Genomic DNA, 17,256 nt, shown 5'->3' with positions numbered 1-17,256 from the left:
TCCCTGTGTGCGCACGCATCTCTTAGCCAAGAAGGATTCTAGTGAAGAGGCCTACGGGTAGGTTGACATCACCTATCATGGGGTGGTGCCCGCTCCCTTTTTGGCACCCAAGGAGCCTTTCTGCATATGTGTGGTCAGAAAGGTCTCCTTGACCTCAAGAATGAGAAATATGTGGTCTCTTTATCTTTTAGCTGGGCAGGGCCCAGCTCCTCTCTTGTTCCTGCTATTATCTTCATCTTGGAGTATCTGACCACAGGGAACAAACTCCAGCTACTTAGCCTGGGGCCCATCTATCTCGTACCTCAAGTTCACACAGCCAGAAAGGGTCTGTGTCAAGACTGGAACCCAGGTACTCACTCTTAAGAGTCACACTCTGCTCAAGTCTCTAGTCAGAGAAATGCAAAGTAAAATAGCAAGGCAACACCACTTTACATCTTTCAGTTCAGGAAAAATTAGTAAGTGATTGACATAGGTTAGACTTGGGGCTGCCACTTTGGAGAGCAGTTTGTCAGGATTTAGTGGCATGGAGGAGCCACCTGTCCTATGACTCAGCAAGCCACCCTGTGTGTATCTCTGGAGAACGCCTCCCACAGCTGCAAAGAGACAGGAAGATGCTCCTTGCAGCACTGTCTGCTGTAGAGAGTCATTGGAGGTCACTTAGAAATGAATTCAGAGGAGGAAGACAGGTTATGCTGGGTCATGAGTACATTTGGAGTCACTGTCATCAAATTATATATATTTTTAACATTTTCATAATAAAAAGAGCTTCTATGAAGCTGTACAGGGAGAGGAAGGGAATGAGAGTGTGCTCCTTGGCACGGCTGTCAGTAGCACTCACATGGTCATGATAATGTAAACACTAAATCATGATTGGACCTAAAGCAAATAACCTCATGGGGAAAATGAGGAGAGGAAAAAGTGGGGTTATCTGGAGTGGGACAGAAAAATTAAATCCTCATCTTTTGTGGGAAGTTGATAGATAATGCCTTAAAATGAAGAGGCAATGTCAGTGTCAGCATGTTACTGAGATCTGGAGGGAGAGAGAATGTGAACGTAGCTGGGAAATGGTGGTGGGGACAGCTAGAAGACAGCTGGCTTTTGAAGCAAGCCTGAATACCTAATTGACTTTTTTTTTAAGATGTTTTTTGATGTGGACCATTTTTAAAGTCTTTATTGAATTTATTATACAATATTGCTTCTTTTTTTTTTTACATCTCTATTGGCATATAATTGCTTTACAATGTTGTTTTAGTTTCTGCTGTACAACAAAGTGAATTAGCTATATGTATACATATATCCCCATATCCCCTTCCTCTTGAGCCTCTTTCCTACCCTCCCTATCCCACTCTGTAGATAGTCACAAACCATCGAGCTGATCTCCCTGTGCTATGCAGCACCTTCCCACTAGCCATCCATTTTACATTCGGTTTGCTTCTGTTTTATGTTTTGGTTTTTTGGCCACGAGGCATGTGGGATCTTAGCTCCCTGACCATGGATTGAACCCACAACCCCTGCACTGGAAGGCAAAGTCTTAAGCCCTGGACCAGCGGGGAAGTCCCCCTAATTGACTTTAAAATATGACCACTGCCACTACCAGAGAAGTCTGGGATATTACCTGTCTCCTAGGTAATGACCATTTGGGAAATTCCTCCAACCCACTGTTTCAGAGAGGATGAAAAGTCTTGTTTTGTTATAAGGAACATATATTGACTTGCTAAGTGGAACCCAACAGCTAAAGAAGGACAGGGGATTACAGCAGCTGGAGGGAGGGAGTAGAAATTGTCTGAGGTACATCCATCCCAAACCTTCCTTGGCCCCTTCTGCTCACTGTCCATACCCACACTGCTCCCCATTGAAGAAGGACTTTCTCACCCACTGAAGAAGGGCACCATGGCAGAGAAAGCAGGAGGGCATGGGGAGCAGCCTGAGCCCATCCACCTTCCTCTGCACTGTGTGAGCTGCTCTACTCAGCGGCTGAGGACAGGACAATATTGTGGGTGGACCAGACCAGAGATCCTTCTTGGGACAAGACAGACTCTCAGGGGCTGTGGTTCTACCAAAGACCCTGGTCCATCCCTGGCAGGAGGGAAATGGGCAGGTGTTTCCACTTTATCCAACAAGTTTGAGCCTGGAGAAGGCAATATGGTCCCTGGGTCATAGTTGCCCTTGTGACATCATGGCTATCTTCTCAGCTACCATCCTGCCTGCCTCTGCCAGGGCCAATGGAGCAGCGACCAGAGGGGGATGGGAACACCTGAACCACTGCCCCCAAACCATGGGCAGTAAATGCTGTGTAAGACTTACACACTCCCTTCCTCGGGGGTAGGGAGTTGTCCCATAGCAGAGGGAAGCACTAGATGACTTCAAAGGACCAAGGGAAGGAACAGGGAGCTGGGGCTATGGAGACTTTGCACAGAGGCTAGTCCTCACTCATACTTTCTCCCTACATTCTGATTGCAGAAGTCTGAACCAGATAATGATGCTCTAGAGAAAGAGAGGCAAAAAAAGGTAGGTGGGACCCAGGAGCATAAGAGAACCACAGATCATTGGCCCTCTGACCCCAGGGTCCTTGGAAGTAAAGACTCCATCACTAGTCTCATAGGAGTCAGCCCAGTGTTGCCCTCCTGTCCTTGTAAATTCCTTCCCTATTCTGGGTGAGCTGTGTAAAGGATGCAGGGGAGAGAGACAGAGAAGCAAGGAATCAGGATACCCACAGGCAACCTGGAAGGTAGGACACAGCACAGTGAGAAATGAAGAGCTGGAGAAAGGGCAGTCTGGGCCTAGAAGGATATGAGGGTGACTGAGGGATAGTAGTGGAAGTCAAAAGAATTGAGGTGGGGAAGACGCCAAGGGACTGTGACATGGTGTGAAGCGTCAGGAGGCAGCACCACAGGCTGGAATTTGGGCTGAGATGCAAGCTGCAAATGCACAAGTTCATCCTTATGAGGACCCTTTGGTTCCTCACATCCATGACGGGTCTCCTGGATCATAAAGTGTTTTCACTGATTTCATGAACTTGTGAAGACCACAGGGCAAGCATATACCCATTTGATAGACAAAAACACTGTGACTCAGAGGGTGAGCAGATGTGTTCATGGCCACAGACAAGATAGAATTAGAGCCAAAACCCCACCCAGGTCTCCTGGGTCCTCAGAACCACCAGGGAAAAGGCTGATTGTTAAGAGGGGAGATCAGAGGTCCTTTGTGGCAGACACCAGAGCTGTGGTTGATGGTGACAAATTCACTGGGAGTCCTCTGCTTTGCTTGGTTAGTTGCTTCTTGCAAAACAACGCCAGAGAGCAAGAGAGAAGGCGGCTGGGAAGATCCAGGCCTGGTGGCGTGGCATCCTGGTGCGTAGGACCCTGCTGGCAGCCGCCCTCAGGGCCTGGATGATTCAGTCCTGGTGGAGAACAGTCCTGTGGAGGCAAGTGTATAAGCGGCGGCAGATCTCATTGAAGAACTATGTAATCCAGGAGCAGGCGGCAGTCAGGCTCCAGTCCTGGGTTCGCATGTGGCAGTGCCATCAACGTTATTGCCAAGTGTGCAACGCTGTCTGCATACTCCAAGCTCCAAAGAGCTGCTTCACCTTTCAGACCAGTGTTGTTTCACAGGCACAATATGAAGGCACTTACAACCAGCCGGAGTTCCATATTGAAATCCTGTCAGTCTAAGAGTACTGTAAGATGGAGAGCTGGTTCCACCACCCCAGTAAATGTCTGACCAGGTTTTGTGTGTTTCAGTGACTCCCACAGGATGGGGACCCCCAAAGATTCAGGCCCTGCCCCTCCTCTTCTACTTGGGGAAATACTTTAATATAGGTATCTCTCCCTCCCATCCCCACCCCGACCCCTCAGTACCTGTGGCCCCTGTTCTGGACTCACAGTGGCCATATGCCACTCACTCTATGCAAATCAGAAATTGCTGCCTGAGGCTGACCTCATATATGCAGAGCCAGGGGTCTCATTCCACAGTCCCAGCATCAGTCTTGTCTCCTAAACTTGCAATTGGGAGGCATTGGGCTTTATATTCCTGAAGACTGGGTACCTACTCTTATTGAGAGTGAGGCCACGCCACACTCTCTCAGCCTACTGTCAGGGCCCAGCTGGGGTTACACCCACTGACTTTCTGTTTGGCAAGTCCCAGACCGAAGTCAGACACTTGTCTGGCTCTCCTGGGAAGATAGAAAGCACAGGAGGCTGGCCTGAGTGATGACTGGACACAAGGTTTTGCAACCTTCATGCTAATTTGGATGCTGTTTTCTTTGGGAAGTAGCGGATATCATGATCTTAAGGAACCTCAGTTCTGTCTCCCTCCTCCCTCCTCAGTGCTAGCTTCTCTAGAGTACTGAACACAAATAGGGCTCCCACTGATATCAACCACCTCCACCCTATGTATGACACCATTCTTAGTGACTTCAACATTGACCGGATGATGCCCCCAAGCCCCTTGCCTCTCACCTCCAGCGATTTTGACTTCCACCCTAGCTTAGTCCTTCACTCCTGTGATCACACTAAAGACCTTGGCTTCTGAAGCTGTCTGTGGGGAAGGACCACTTTTTAATGTCCAATCCATCATAGACTGATTATTTTGTAAAACAAAGAAATAAATTATGATAAAAATAAATGGAGGGCTTCCCTGGTGGCTCAGTGGTTGAGAGTCCGCCTGCCAATGCAGGGGACATGGGTTTGTGCCCCAGTCCGGGAAGATCCCACATGCCGTGGAGCGGCTGGGCCCGTGAGCCATGGCCACTGAGCCTGCATGTCTGGAGCCTGTGCTCCGCAACAGGAGAGGCCACAACAGTGAGAGGGCTGCGTACCGGAAAAAAAAAAAGGAAAGGCATGCAGAATACAAGGCTTGTTTTTAATGATTAAAACAGACATAAAATTACTATTTCAAATTGCTTTAAAAGTGTCTGAATGCTTATTCTCAATCTCTGTACTTATCTCGGTGGTAACAAATGCTCACCACACTTGGGTGGTATTCCCCTAGTGCTTGTGTTACCAAACTTAGGTTCAGCTGCTTGTCGTTTAAAAATCCAATACTGAGAGACAAGGGACTTCCCTGATGGTGCAGTGGTTAAAAATCCACCTGCCAATACAGGGGACACAAGTTCAATCCCTGGTCTGGGAAGATCCCACATGCCGCGGAGCAACTAAGCCCGTGCGCCACAACTACTGAGCCTGCGTTCTAGAGCCCACAAGCCACAACTACTGAGCCCATGTGCCACAACTACTGAAGCTCACACGCCTAGATCCTGTGCTCTGCAACAAGAGAAGCCACTGCAATGAGAAGCCCACGCACAGCAACAAAGAGTAGCCCCCGCTTGCCACAACTAGAGAAACCCAGTGTGCAGCTACAAAGACCCAACACAGCCAAAAAAATTTAAAAAAACAATCCAATACTGAGAGACAAGTGTTAGGTAAAAAGAAAGATAGCTTTACTGAGGAAGTTGGCAACCCTGGGGGGAAGGTGGACTCATATCCCAAACAACCAATTCCTCACTCTTTACATTTTGTTCAAAGACAGTATAGGGAAAAGAGGAAGGGGCTACATGCTGAGGAGAGGGTTGCAGGGTACATGATCAGATCATGGACATTCTATTGATTAGTTGGTGGTGAGAAACCAGGAGTCAACATCATGAACCTTTTGGTTCCAACCGGTCTGGGGTCTATGTGCTTGTGGGCAGCATACAGTTAACTTCTTCCACCTGGTGGGGGTTTCAGTATCTGTAAAACAGATGAAAAGATATGGCTCAGAATATTATCCCTAGCCCTCAAGGAGGAACTAAAGGTCCTTGACTTTGTTTAATGGCTAAACTACTATTATTTTGTCTTGTTTGACTGCTTGCCTTTGTTTTTGCATTTTTTAAAATTTTCTGATAAAATTTATTCTTTTTTAAAATAAATTTATTTATTTATTTTTGGCTGCGTTCAGTCTTTGCTGCTGCACGCGGGCTTCTTCTGGTTGCAGCGAGCAGGGGCTACTCTTTGTTGCAGTGTGTGGGCTTCACATTGCAGTGGCTTCTCTTGTTGCAGAGCACAGGCTCTAGGCACGTGGGCTTCAGCAGTTGTGGCATGCAGGCTCAGTAGTTGTGGCTCATGGGCTCTAGAGCACAGGCTCAGTAGTTGTGGCACATGGGCCTAGTTGCTCTGTGGCATGTGGGATCTTCCCAGACCAGGGCTTGAACCCGTGTCCCCTGCATTGGCAGGCAGATTCTTAACCACTGTGCCACCAGGGAAGCCCTAAATTTATTCTTTAGCTACAGTTGTTTTTACAGACAAGAGGCAGGCAAAGGACATGGGTGGGGGGTGTCTGTCCCAGGAAGGCCCCATGGGATCCTGTTTAGTGACACTTGTCACCACTCAAAACTGATAACAGCAATAATAATAATTTCAGTTACCCCAGTCTCTGAGTTTTGCCTTCTATCCTTTAGAGCAGAGGTAAAAAAACTATGACCTACATTTGAGTGGTTTTGACAGAGACTGTACAGACAACAAGCCTAAGATACTATTTGGCCCTTTATAGAATAAGTCTGTCAACCCCTGTGTTAGAGCTGTTGATTCTTATGCATCACTCCAAATGTTTCTTCAGTCCTAGGAACTTCCCAGAGATTGACCTTAACAGTATTTTACTGCCCATCATGCCGTCATGCTTTCACCCCTTGCCCCATTGTCTATTAAGCATTCTTTTACAATTTTACCACCATTTGACCTCTCTCTCTCCACCTTTGGATGAATGCAACCCTTCACCTACTTCATCTTGCACCAGAAGAGCTGAACTTCCCTGAAGAGAAACAAATCACCATACTGCATGGTTGGGGTTTCTATTCAGGACGACAGATGGACAAACTTCTCAAGATACTTCTCTATAAGCTTGCTTTTTTAAAAAATTAATTTTTATTGGAGTATAGTTGATTTACAATGTTGTGTTAGTTTCTGCTGTACAGCGAAGTGAATCAGCCATACATGTACATATACCCATTCTTTTTTAGATTCTCTTCCTATATAGGTCATGACAGAGTATTGAGCAGAGTTCCCTGTGCAATACAGTAGGTTCTTATTAGTTATCTGTTTTATATATAATAGTGTGTATATGTCAATCCCAATCTCCCAGTTTATCCCTCCCTCCCTTACCCCTTGGTAACCGTAAGTTTGTTTTCTATATCTGTGACTGTATTTCTGTTTTGTAAATAGGTTATAAGCTTGCATCTTGACCTGAAGATCTTACATTCTTGCATACAATTCTCTTCAAATGGTCAGTTCTCCCTTTTTCCTCTTAACCTCAAATGATAATGTTACCACACACTTAACCAAGCAAAGAGCAGCAGACTGGAACCCCATCTTCCTATCATCTCATCCTCCACCTCAGAATCATTTGCACCACACTTTTTGCCTTTCTTGAGTTGAAATGAATTCTTTGCCCCATCTGAGGCCACCCCCTCCACTTTGCTCTTCTTGCGCTCTTCTTTTTCTTTTGCTCTCTATCACCTCTTCCCTTTGCAATGATGTCATCCTGTAATTTCATTTTTCTCTAAATCAGTTTCCACCTTTTCACCAAATGATTCCCATCAGCATACAAACTATCCCCCATATTTAAAAAGTCCATCCTTGACTAACTCCTATTCCAGTTCTTATATCTCCTCATAGCAAAATATGTTGTCACTGTCTCCCCTTCCACTCCCCCCATTCTTTCCTAAACTCACTCCAGTTGGGCATCCCTTACCCCCAACTCCACAGAAACGATACTCATCAAGAGTACTTAATGAGAGACTGTTGGCAGAGATAACCAAAATTAGGGACTTCCCTGGCGGTCCAGTGGCTAAGAATCTGCATTTTCACTGCAGGGAGCACAGGTTTGATCCCTGGTCAGGGAACTAAGATCCCACATACTGCGCGGTGCGGCAAAAAAGAAAAAAAAGACCAAAATTACTTCACTTGACCATTCACCCAATCTGTTTGATTCAAATTCCTCTCTGAATACTCCTTTTTACTTACCTCCATTCATTTCCCTCCCACATCAATCCATCATGAAATGCTGTTGGCTCCATCTCTGCAATACAGCAATATCTACAATATAGCAGATAGTGAAGATTGGAAAAACTAGATTTCTCACAGATTGCTCATAGGAATGTAAAATGGGGTAACTGCTGTGGAAAACAGTTTAGTGGTCTCTCAAAAGTTAATTATAGAATTACCAATAACCCACACTTCTAGATATATACCCAAGAGAATTGAAAACCTATGTTCAAACAAAAACATGTACAATATTTCAAAGTTGGATAATAGCCAAAAACTTGGAGACAACCCAAATGGGTGAATGACTAAATAAATTGTAGTACATTCATACCATGGTATACTGCTCAGCAATAAAAAGAAATGAACGGTACTTCCCTGGTGGTGCAGTGGTTAAGAATCCACCTGCCAGAAAGAGAAATTAAGGAAACACTCCCATTCACCATTGCAACAAAAAGAATAAAATACCTAGGGATAAACCTATCTAAGGAGGTGAAAGACCTGTACTCAGAAAACTATAAGACACTGATGAAGGAAATCAAAGATGACACAAACAGATGGAGAGATATACCATGTTCTTGGATTGGAAGAATCAATATTATGAAAATGTCTATACTACCCAAAGCGATTTACAGATACAGTGCAATCCCTATCAAATTACCACTGGCATTTTTTACAGAACTAGAACAAAAAATCTTAAAGTTTGTATGGAGACACAAAAGACCCTGAATAGCCAAAGCAGTCTTGAGGGAAAAAAACAGAGCTGGAGGAATCAGACTCCCTGACTTCAGACTATACTACAAAGCTACAGTAATCAAGACAATATGGTACTGGTACAGAAACAGAAATATAGATCAATGGAACAGGATAGAAAGCCCAGAGATAAACCCACGCACCTATGGTCAACTAATCTATGACAAAGGAGGCAAGGATATACAATGGAGAAAAGACAGTCTTTTCAATAAGTGCTGCTGGGAAAATTGGACAGCTACATGTAAAAGAATGAAATTAGAACACTCCCTAACACCATACACAAAAATAAATTCAAAATGGATTAGAGACCTAAATGTGAGACTGGACACTATAAAACTCTTAGAGGAAAACACAGTAAGAACACTCTTTGAAATAAATCACAGCAAGATCTTTTTTGACCCACCTCCTAGAGCAATGGAAATAAAAACAAAAATAAACAAATGGGACCTCATGAAACTTAAAAGCTTTTGCACAGCAAAGGAAACCATAAACAAGACAAAAAGACAGCACTCAGAATGGGAGAAAATATTTGCAAACGAATCAATGGGCAAAGGATTAATCTCCAAAATATAAAAACAGCTCATGCAGTTCAACATGAAAAAAAACAAGCAACCCAATCCAAAAATGGGCAGAAGACCTAAATAGACATTTCTCCAAAGAAGACATACAGATGGTCAAGAAGCATCTATTTTATATATAATATTAAAGAGCTGCTCACCATCACTAATTATTAGAGAAATGCAAATTAAAACTACAATGAGGTATCACACCAGTTAGAATGGGTATCATCAGAAAATCTACAAACAACAAGTTCTGGAGAGGGTGTGGAGAAAAGGGAACCCTCTTGCACTGTTGGTGGGAATGTAAATGGATACAGCCACTATGGAGAACAGTATGGAGGTTCCTTAAAAAACTAAAAATAGAATTACCATATGACCCAGCAATCCCACTACTGGGCATATACCCAGAGAAAACCATAATAGCACTATTTTACAATAGCCAGGTCATGGAAGCAACCTAAAATGCCCATAGACAGACGAATGGATAAAGAAGATGTGGTACATATATACAATGGAATATTACTGAACCATAAAAAGGAACGCAATTGGGTCATTTGTAGAGATGTGGATGAAGCTAGAGACTGTCATGCAGGGTGAAGTAAGAAAGAGAAAAACAAATGTCATATATTAACACATATATGAGGAACCTAGAAAAATGGTACAGATGAACCAGTTTGCAGGGAAAAAATAGAGACACAGATGTAGAGAACAAATGTATGGACACCTAGGGGGGAAAGTGGCGGGTCAGGTGGTGGTGGTGAGATGAACTGGGAGGTTGAGATTGACATATATACACTAATATGTATAAAATAGATAACTAATAAGAACTGCTGTATAAAAATAAAATAAAATTCAATAAAAAAGCAAGTAAAATAAACAGCATGTTGTAAGATGATACAAAATGTCTTTATCAATAATCACAGTAAATGTACAAATAAATGGAAAAACAAAAAAGAATCCACCTGCCAATGCAGGGGGCACAGGTTCGAGCCCTGGTCCAGGAAGATCCCACATGCCACAGAGCAACTAAGCCCATGCACCACAACTACTGAGCCTACGCTCTAGATCACACGACCCACAACTACTGAGCCCGTGTGCCACAACTACGGAAGCCCGCGTGCCTAGAGCCTGTGCTCCACAACAAGAGAAGCCACCGCAATGAGAAGCCTGTGCACTGCAACGAAGAGTAGCCCCCACTGTCCAACAGTAGAGAAAGCCCACATGCAGCAACAAAGACCCAACACAGCCATAAATAAATAAATAAATTTATTTATTTTAAAAAATGAAATAAACTACTGATATTTACAACAACTTGTATGGATCTCAAGGAAGAGTACAGCCCTCAGAGCGATAGAACCATCTACCTCCTAACTCTGGGAAATTTAGGGGATCGCAGACCTGAGGAATTTGAACCATCTATTTCCAAGTCATGGGCATTTGATGTTATGTAAGAGAGAGCCAGTGTACCCAAAGTTGCAGGAAGGGGAAGGTGGATTTGCACATTTGACTAAGGATACACAGCCTACATCTAGGGTCTTTGGGCAAGGCAGGAGGTTAAGTACGTGGTGGACTCGGCACAGAATTTTACAAAGAACAACCTACCCATATCTTTCCCCTCTAAACTCTGATTACTGAAGAATGTTGATGAAACCCCCTTGATGAACAAAAAAGAAAAAAAGACAAAGAGAGAAGAGCCTCCACCTTCACCCCTTCCATCCCCTCCACCAAAGGCAGGCTGATAGAAAGCCTCAAAGTTGAGGGGCACCCCAACCTGCAACATGTCTAAACAAGGTCAGCCAGGAGTCGTGGTTGTCTTCTCTATGGTCCATAGCATGAGATGATCAGGCAATTTGTCATCAAAAGCAGGATACATTTGTGAGTGAAAGATAGTGCTATGAATTATTGCTCAGGAGCAACAATCATGAACTGAGAGTGACCCAGGCCAACCACGATGAATGGTTGTCCTATCCAGAACTGGAATGAATAGGAATTGACTCATCCCTGGTTGTCCTTTTGTCCTAGTTCCTTCTCAGTCTGAGAAGGGTGGGTGTGACTGAGATATGGAGACTTGGTTATAGGGAGAAGAAACCCTGACAATTGGGAACCAGACTATGCCAAGCTGGGGAGAGGGGTGAGAGGGCTGTGTTTGGGGGATGCAGAGTCAACTACAGGGAAGCCCAAGTCTAGAACCGTGTGGGAGCATGTGTCTGTTTACATGAGTACATGTATGTGTGTTAACTGAAGTTCAAGATGTGAGAACCAAAAGAAGTGAAAGTGAGGAATAAACGAGAAAGGCTCCAAACTGTGTAGGTCAGACAAACTTCTTTAAAAAAAAAAAAAAAAATTATTTATTTATTTATTTTTGGCTGTGTTGGGTCTCTGTTGCTGCACTCAGGCTTTCTCTAGTTGCAGCAAGCAGGGGCTACTCTTCATTGTGGTGTGCAGGCTTCTCATTTTGGTGCCTTCTCTCATTGTGGAGCACAGGCTGTCAAGCGCAGGCTCAGTAGTTGTGGCACACGGGCTTAGTTGCTCCGTGGCATGTGGGATCTTCCTGGACCAGGGTTCGAACCCATGTCCCCTGCATTGGCAGGTGGATTCTTAACCACTGCACCACAAGGGAAGTCCCAAACTTCTAATCCTGTGAGTTGACAGAGGGAGACAGCAGGCTGTGCATTGGAGCTGGACTCAGGCATGAAAGGAGAGCAAAGGATGCCCTTTCTCCAGCCTGTGGGTGAGGTCTGAAGGGAAGTGATATGCTTCCCAGGTAGGTGGTCAGGCCCAGGCACAACAGAATAACCCTTTGACCCATAGTTCGTGGTGTTCTTGTTCTAGACTGGCCAACCAGGTCCAAGGAACCAGGTGACAGCTAGGGCAGTTGTGCCCCATGTTACAGTTGAGGACCCTGAGACTCAAGAGTTCAACTGTGATGTGTCTGTTAACCAAGAGTGGCAGAGACAGGACACCTATCTGGTCTTCAGGCTCCAGCCAGTGGCCTGCCCAGTGCTCACAAACTTCTGAGGAAGGTGCCATTGTTGATAAAGGATCAGGACCCCTTCCTGGCTCACACCAGGGCTCAGGTGGGTTGGGAACATTTCCTGAGTGTCCGTCTTTTTCCTGCAGGCCCTCCCTCAAAAGGGAGGTGAAGAGCGGAAAACCATAAAGATCCAGGCCTGGTGGCGGGGCACCCTGGTGCGTCACACTGCTGCACGCGGCACTCAGAGCGTGTGTTATTCAGTACTGGTGGAAACAGAAGCTGGCAGAGCTGCTGGAGAAGAAGGAGCAGGGTGTGCTGGAGTATTACACTTGGCAAAAATGGGCAGTGGTCAGGCTACGGTCCTGGTCGCATGCAACGCATCCACCTTTGTTACTGCCCTTTGCTCCGTGCTTCCCACATTGTCCAGGCCTACTGACGCAGGCATACATGTCAAAACCGTGGCTTTTTCCAGGGCAGCTACGAGTTCACAGCGAGCTAGCTAGGACTTGAGCTTGAGATCTCTCTGGAATCACAGATCTGTCAGATTAGAGACTGCATCACCTTCCCAATAAAGAAATGATCAGATCAGTTCCAACACTGTGTCACAAGATCTCTGTCAGGCAAGCTTCAAGAGGTCCTTGTCTCAGTGAAGGGTCAAGATAAATGATGGCAGATATTGGGAATCTCACAGGTCAGCTTTGAGGTTGTCTGGGGTCTCATATGAAGGAGGATTCTAAGAGCCAGCTGTGGGATGAGCGGGGTCTGTGGTTGATTAGTAATGTCTGCCATGGGTAGGAGACATGAAGTTGCAAAGCTGCCATGTCAGCCAGCTCCAGGTCAACTCCTTCATAGTGTGGTGTATGGTTATGATTTCATTTTGCTCATGGTTTCCTTTGCTGTGCAAAAGCTTCTAAGTTTGATTAGGTCCCATTTGTTTATTGCTTTTATTTCTATTGCCTGGGGAGACTGACCTAAGAAAACACTGGTACAGAGAATGTTTTACCTGTGTTCCATAGTAAGAGTTTTATGGCGTCGTGTCTTATATTTAAGTCTTTAGCCATTTGGAGTTTATTTTTGTGTATGGTGTGAGGGTGTGTTCTAACTTCGTTGATTTACATGGGGCTGTGCAACTTTGTCAACACCACTTGCTGAAGAAACTGTCTTTTCCCCATTATATATTCTTGCCTACTTTGTCGAAAATTAATTGACCTTAGGTGTATGGGTTGATTTCTGGGTTCTCTATTCTGTTCCCTTGCTCCATAGGTCTGTTTTGGGCCAGTACCATGTTGTTTTGATTATTGTAGCTTTGTAGTATTGTCTGAAGTCTGGCAGGGTTATGCTTCCTGCTTTGTTCTTTTTCCTCAGGATTACTTGGCAATCCTGGGTCTTTTATAGTTCCATATAAATTTTAGGATTATTTGCTCTAGTTCTGTGAAAAATGTCATGGGTAATTTGACAGTGATTGAGTTAAATCTGTAGATTGTTTGGGGTAGCATGGCCATTTTAACAATGTTAATTCTTCCAATCCAAGAGCATTCTCATTCACTTTAGACCAATTCCAAAATGCCCCCACACGCCTGGGGTCTACATAGGCCCACACAGTCTGGCCTTGGCCATCTCACTCTCTCAATGCCCTCCGTGGCGGCTCTGCTAATATCAAAAACAACCCAGCACCCTCACATCGCAGTGCTTTGCTCTTGCTGCCACCTTTCCTTGGATTGTCTTCTTGCAGGTGGAGCCCTCACTCCATTCAGATTTGTCTCTGCTCCATGTTCCTTCCAGGGAGACCTCCTTTGATTTGACCACCTTATTGAAATAGCTTTCCCTCCCACTACTGTATACGCTAGCTCCTGACTCTGCTTTCCTATTTCAGTGCTCATCCCTACCAAGGTTATCTTACCTCTCTGTTTTCTGTTCCCCCTCCATGAGAGGTGAGCTCCAAATGAGCAGGGACTCTGGGTTCAGTGCTGTGTTCCCAGGATCAAGAACAGTTGGTTCTCTCTCCCTCTCTCTCTCTTTCAATATGTTATTGGCTGTATATTTTAACTTTCTGTATATTATGACATTTTGACATCATTTTTGAACATTCCTTTCTGGCTTGGGTAGACTACCCCTCCCAGGACTGGCCAGTTCTTTAAGATGGCAAAGGACTCAGCCTGGAGCATGCCTATGATTTGCAAACCAACCAATCCAGAGTCTTACTTCCTCTCTCAGGCCTGTGCACCCCAGAGGGCAATACTGCAGTGCCTTAATCATCACCGATCCAGATTCCAGATCCAAGGTCCAGGTACCAGGCATCTGGGGACCACCCCTATAACATAGAGCTCACCCGAATTACTCAACCTAGCCAATCCTGAACTGTTTACCCTGTCCAACCTTGTCTTTCCTCCTGCAAGAGAGACCATGGCAGAAGTTCTTTCCTCACCCATCCTCTGCCACTTGCCCAGTACCTGATGCTTGTCCTCTGACCCTGTGTGACATGAGGTGGTGACCTCTTCTCTAGGATCTATAAGTACAGTAACCCTTGTTTCCTGTGCCTCTCCTATTCTCATGTGGCCTCACCTGACTGACCATCACATCGCACAAATAAGTGAAGTCCACATAACCATTTTTATATTAACCACATAATATTCAGTGGCATTTAGTACATTCAGAGTGTTAAGCAACCACTATTATGTATATCAATTTCTAAAATATTTTTATTGTCCTAAAAGAAAACCCCATACCCAAAAAGCAATCACTCCCCAGTACCTGCTACTCCAGCCACTGGCAGCCACCAATCTTCATTCTGTCTCCATAGCTTTACCTAGTGTGGAATCATGCAATATTTTGTGTCTGGTTTCTTTCAATTAACATGATGTTTTCAAGGTTCATCCACGTTGTAGCATGTGTCAGTACTTCATTACTTTTTATAGTAGAGTATATATCCATTATATGGATATGCTACATTTTGTTTATCCACTCTTGATAGGTATTTGGACTGTCTGCACCTTTTGGCTGTTGTGAATAATGCCACTATAAATACTTAGTAACTACCCCATTTTACATCCCATCAGCAATATACAAGTGTTCCAATATTTCTATATCCTTGCCAACTCTTGTTATTTTCCTTTTAAAGAAAATTCTAACCATCCTAGTAAGTGTGAACTGGTGTCTCATTGTGTTTTCTTTTGCATTTCTCTTATGATGAGTGATGTTGGGCATCTCAATGTGCTTGTTGGTCATTTGTGTATCTTCTCTAGGAGAAAAATCTATTCAAGTTTTGAAAAAAATTTTTAATTGTGTTGTGGTTGTCTTTTTGTTGTTTCAGTAAATATTTAGGTAATGAATGAATACACAGTTCTATCCAGGCCCTGGTGTGGCTTTACCATGACTCAAATCTTTCTCCCTAGAAACAACTGTCCCACCATCCCTGAATGAATGGTTCTCTCATCAACCACCCCAAATCCCTCATACCCCAAAGACATGTCTTTCTCATCCTCTTTGAATTTTTATTTCTCTCTGGCAGTGTTTCTGTGTGTGCGTGTGTGTGTGTGTGTGTGTGTGTGTGTGTGTGTGTGTGTGTGTGCTGGGTGGTGGAAGGAGTAGCTGTTACTGTGTCTCCATTCATCTGGGCATACTGTTCTCTAGCTTTGTTGGTCTTCATTGCTGTCTCTGTGTCTCCCTCTCTGTCTGTCCTTCATAATCTTGTCTTTCACTGTGATTATAATTATCTCTTTATGTTCCCCAGTATCTTTCTCCCTCAGTCTCTGCCTTCCTCCGTCAACCCTTATAATGTTATGTCTCCTTGTAGCTGTTTCTCTGACACACGGGATTTTCTGATCTGTAAATTGCTGGCAGAGATCATTTTCTTTAACCTGTCCATCCTCAGACACAGCTCTGCTCTTCTGAGCCCTGATTACCCCTCATCCCTAGAAGCCCCACAAGGACGGGTGGAGAATTCCCATGTAGGGCACCCACATGATTGCTCCTGGGTGATGGAGGCACCAGCCTAGCATGTACAACTACTTAGAGGAATGTTGGAATAATTTATGTATATGGCCACAGTGATTGGTTCAGGGATATGCACATGATGCAAGCCAGGCCACTGGGACTTAGTTGTGGTGCCATGGTGGAACTACTAGGATTGATGGCTGTAAGAATTACAAAACCAGAGCTGCTGGGGGACACCACATGGAAGTAGCTTGCTGAGAATGGAGCCAACACAGAGGAAAGTAGAACCAAAAGATGGAAAGAGAGGGACTAAGTCCTAAGGATTCCTTTGGGCCTCTGGATCATGCCATGCCTGAGGCTACCACTCACTATAGTATGGGAATTATTACTTTTGTGAGCCAGTAAATCTCCATTTTCACTGAAGTTGGCTTGCTAATAAGACAGATAACAAAGGAGTAGGAGATCTCAGCAAATTAAGAAACACTTAAAGGAGATTGAATTTTATGTAAGTTGCTTTTCAGGAAGGGGTTTTTGAGTTAGAAACTTGGCAAAAGATATGCCTAGGAAATTCTTACAATAAACATGGGATTATCTCTCACTTAATGCACCCAGAAGACCAGAACATTCTTGTAATGCTGTGTAGTGTGGTAAAAAAGAGAAGTGCTATGGAATTATGAATAAATCAGCTAGTCATCTATAATTAGAATGGCCTGCGTGTGAATCTAATCATGGATTGGTCACCTGTGAGCCAATGTGGAATTTTATCATTTGCCTAGTTCAACAAGTCAGCAGGAGGAAACCGTGGGCAGTCACCAGCCATTCATGAAACAACTGCATGAGGAGAATAGATGAACTAGTCAGGTCCTTCCCTTGCTCTCTACTCCACTTACGCAAAGCATGTCTGTGGTAGCCTTCACTCCAAGATAACCTCTTAGCTCTGCCCCCTGAAGAAAGTGGTCAATATTCTCATGAAGAGTTCCTATCTTGGGTGTTGAAAGTAAGAGAGAAATAGGGCAATGTTTTT

At 44.4% G+C, this 17,256-nt stretch overlaps 1 protein-coding gene across 1 annotated transcript; it reads left to right on the top strand.

The window, feature by feature from the left end:
• The first annotated feature begins 2,275 nt into the window (after nucleotides 1-2,275).
• On the top strand, nucleotides 2,276-3,671 carry IQCF3 (IQ motif containing F3). Its single transcript, XM_059075319.1, has 3 exons — nucleotides 2,276-2,293; nucleotides 2,461-2,508; nucleotides 3,273-3,671. Exons 1-3 carry the CDS (start codon nucleotides 2,276-2,278, stop codon nucleotides 3,669-3,671), a joined length of 465 nt encoding a protein of 154 aa, XP_058931302.1.
• Nucleotides 3,672-17,256: the final 13,585 nt, after the last annotated feature.

Source organism: Kogia breviceps, chromosome 10 (genome assembly GCF_026419965.1).
Source record: "Kogia breviceps isolate mKogBre1 chromosome 10, mKogBre1 haplotype 1, whole genome shotgun sequence".
NCBI classification, from domain to species: domain Eukaryota; kingdom Metazoa; phylum Chordata; class Mammalia; order Artiodactyla; family Physeteridae; genus Kogia; species Kogia breviceps.
This window is presented reverse-complemented; position numbering and strand designations above follow the sequence as displayed.

What these genes read in the sequence shown, in the direction of transcription:
- IQCF3 (XM_059075319.1), top strand. An exon ending in AGAAAGAGAGGCAAAAAAAG is followed by an intron (nt 2,509 to 3,272) that starts GTAGGTGGGACC and finishes TTGCTTGGTTAG; the next exon opens with TTGCTTCTTGCAAAACAACG.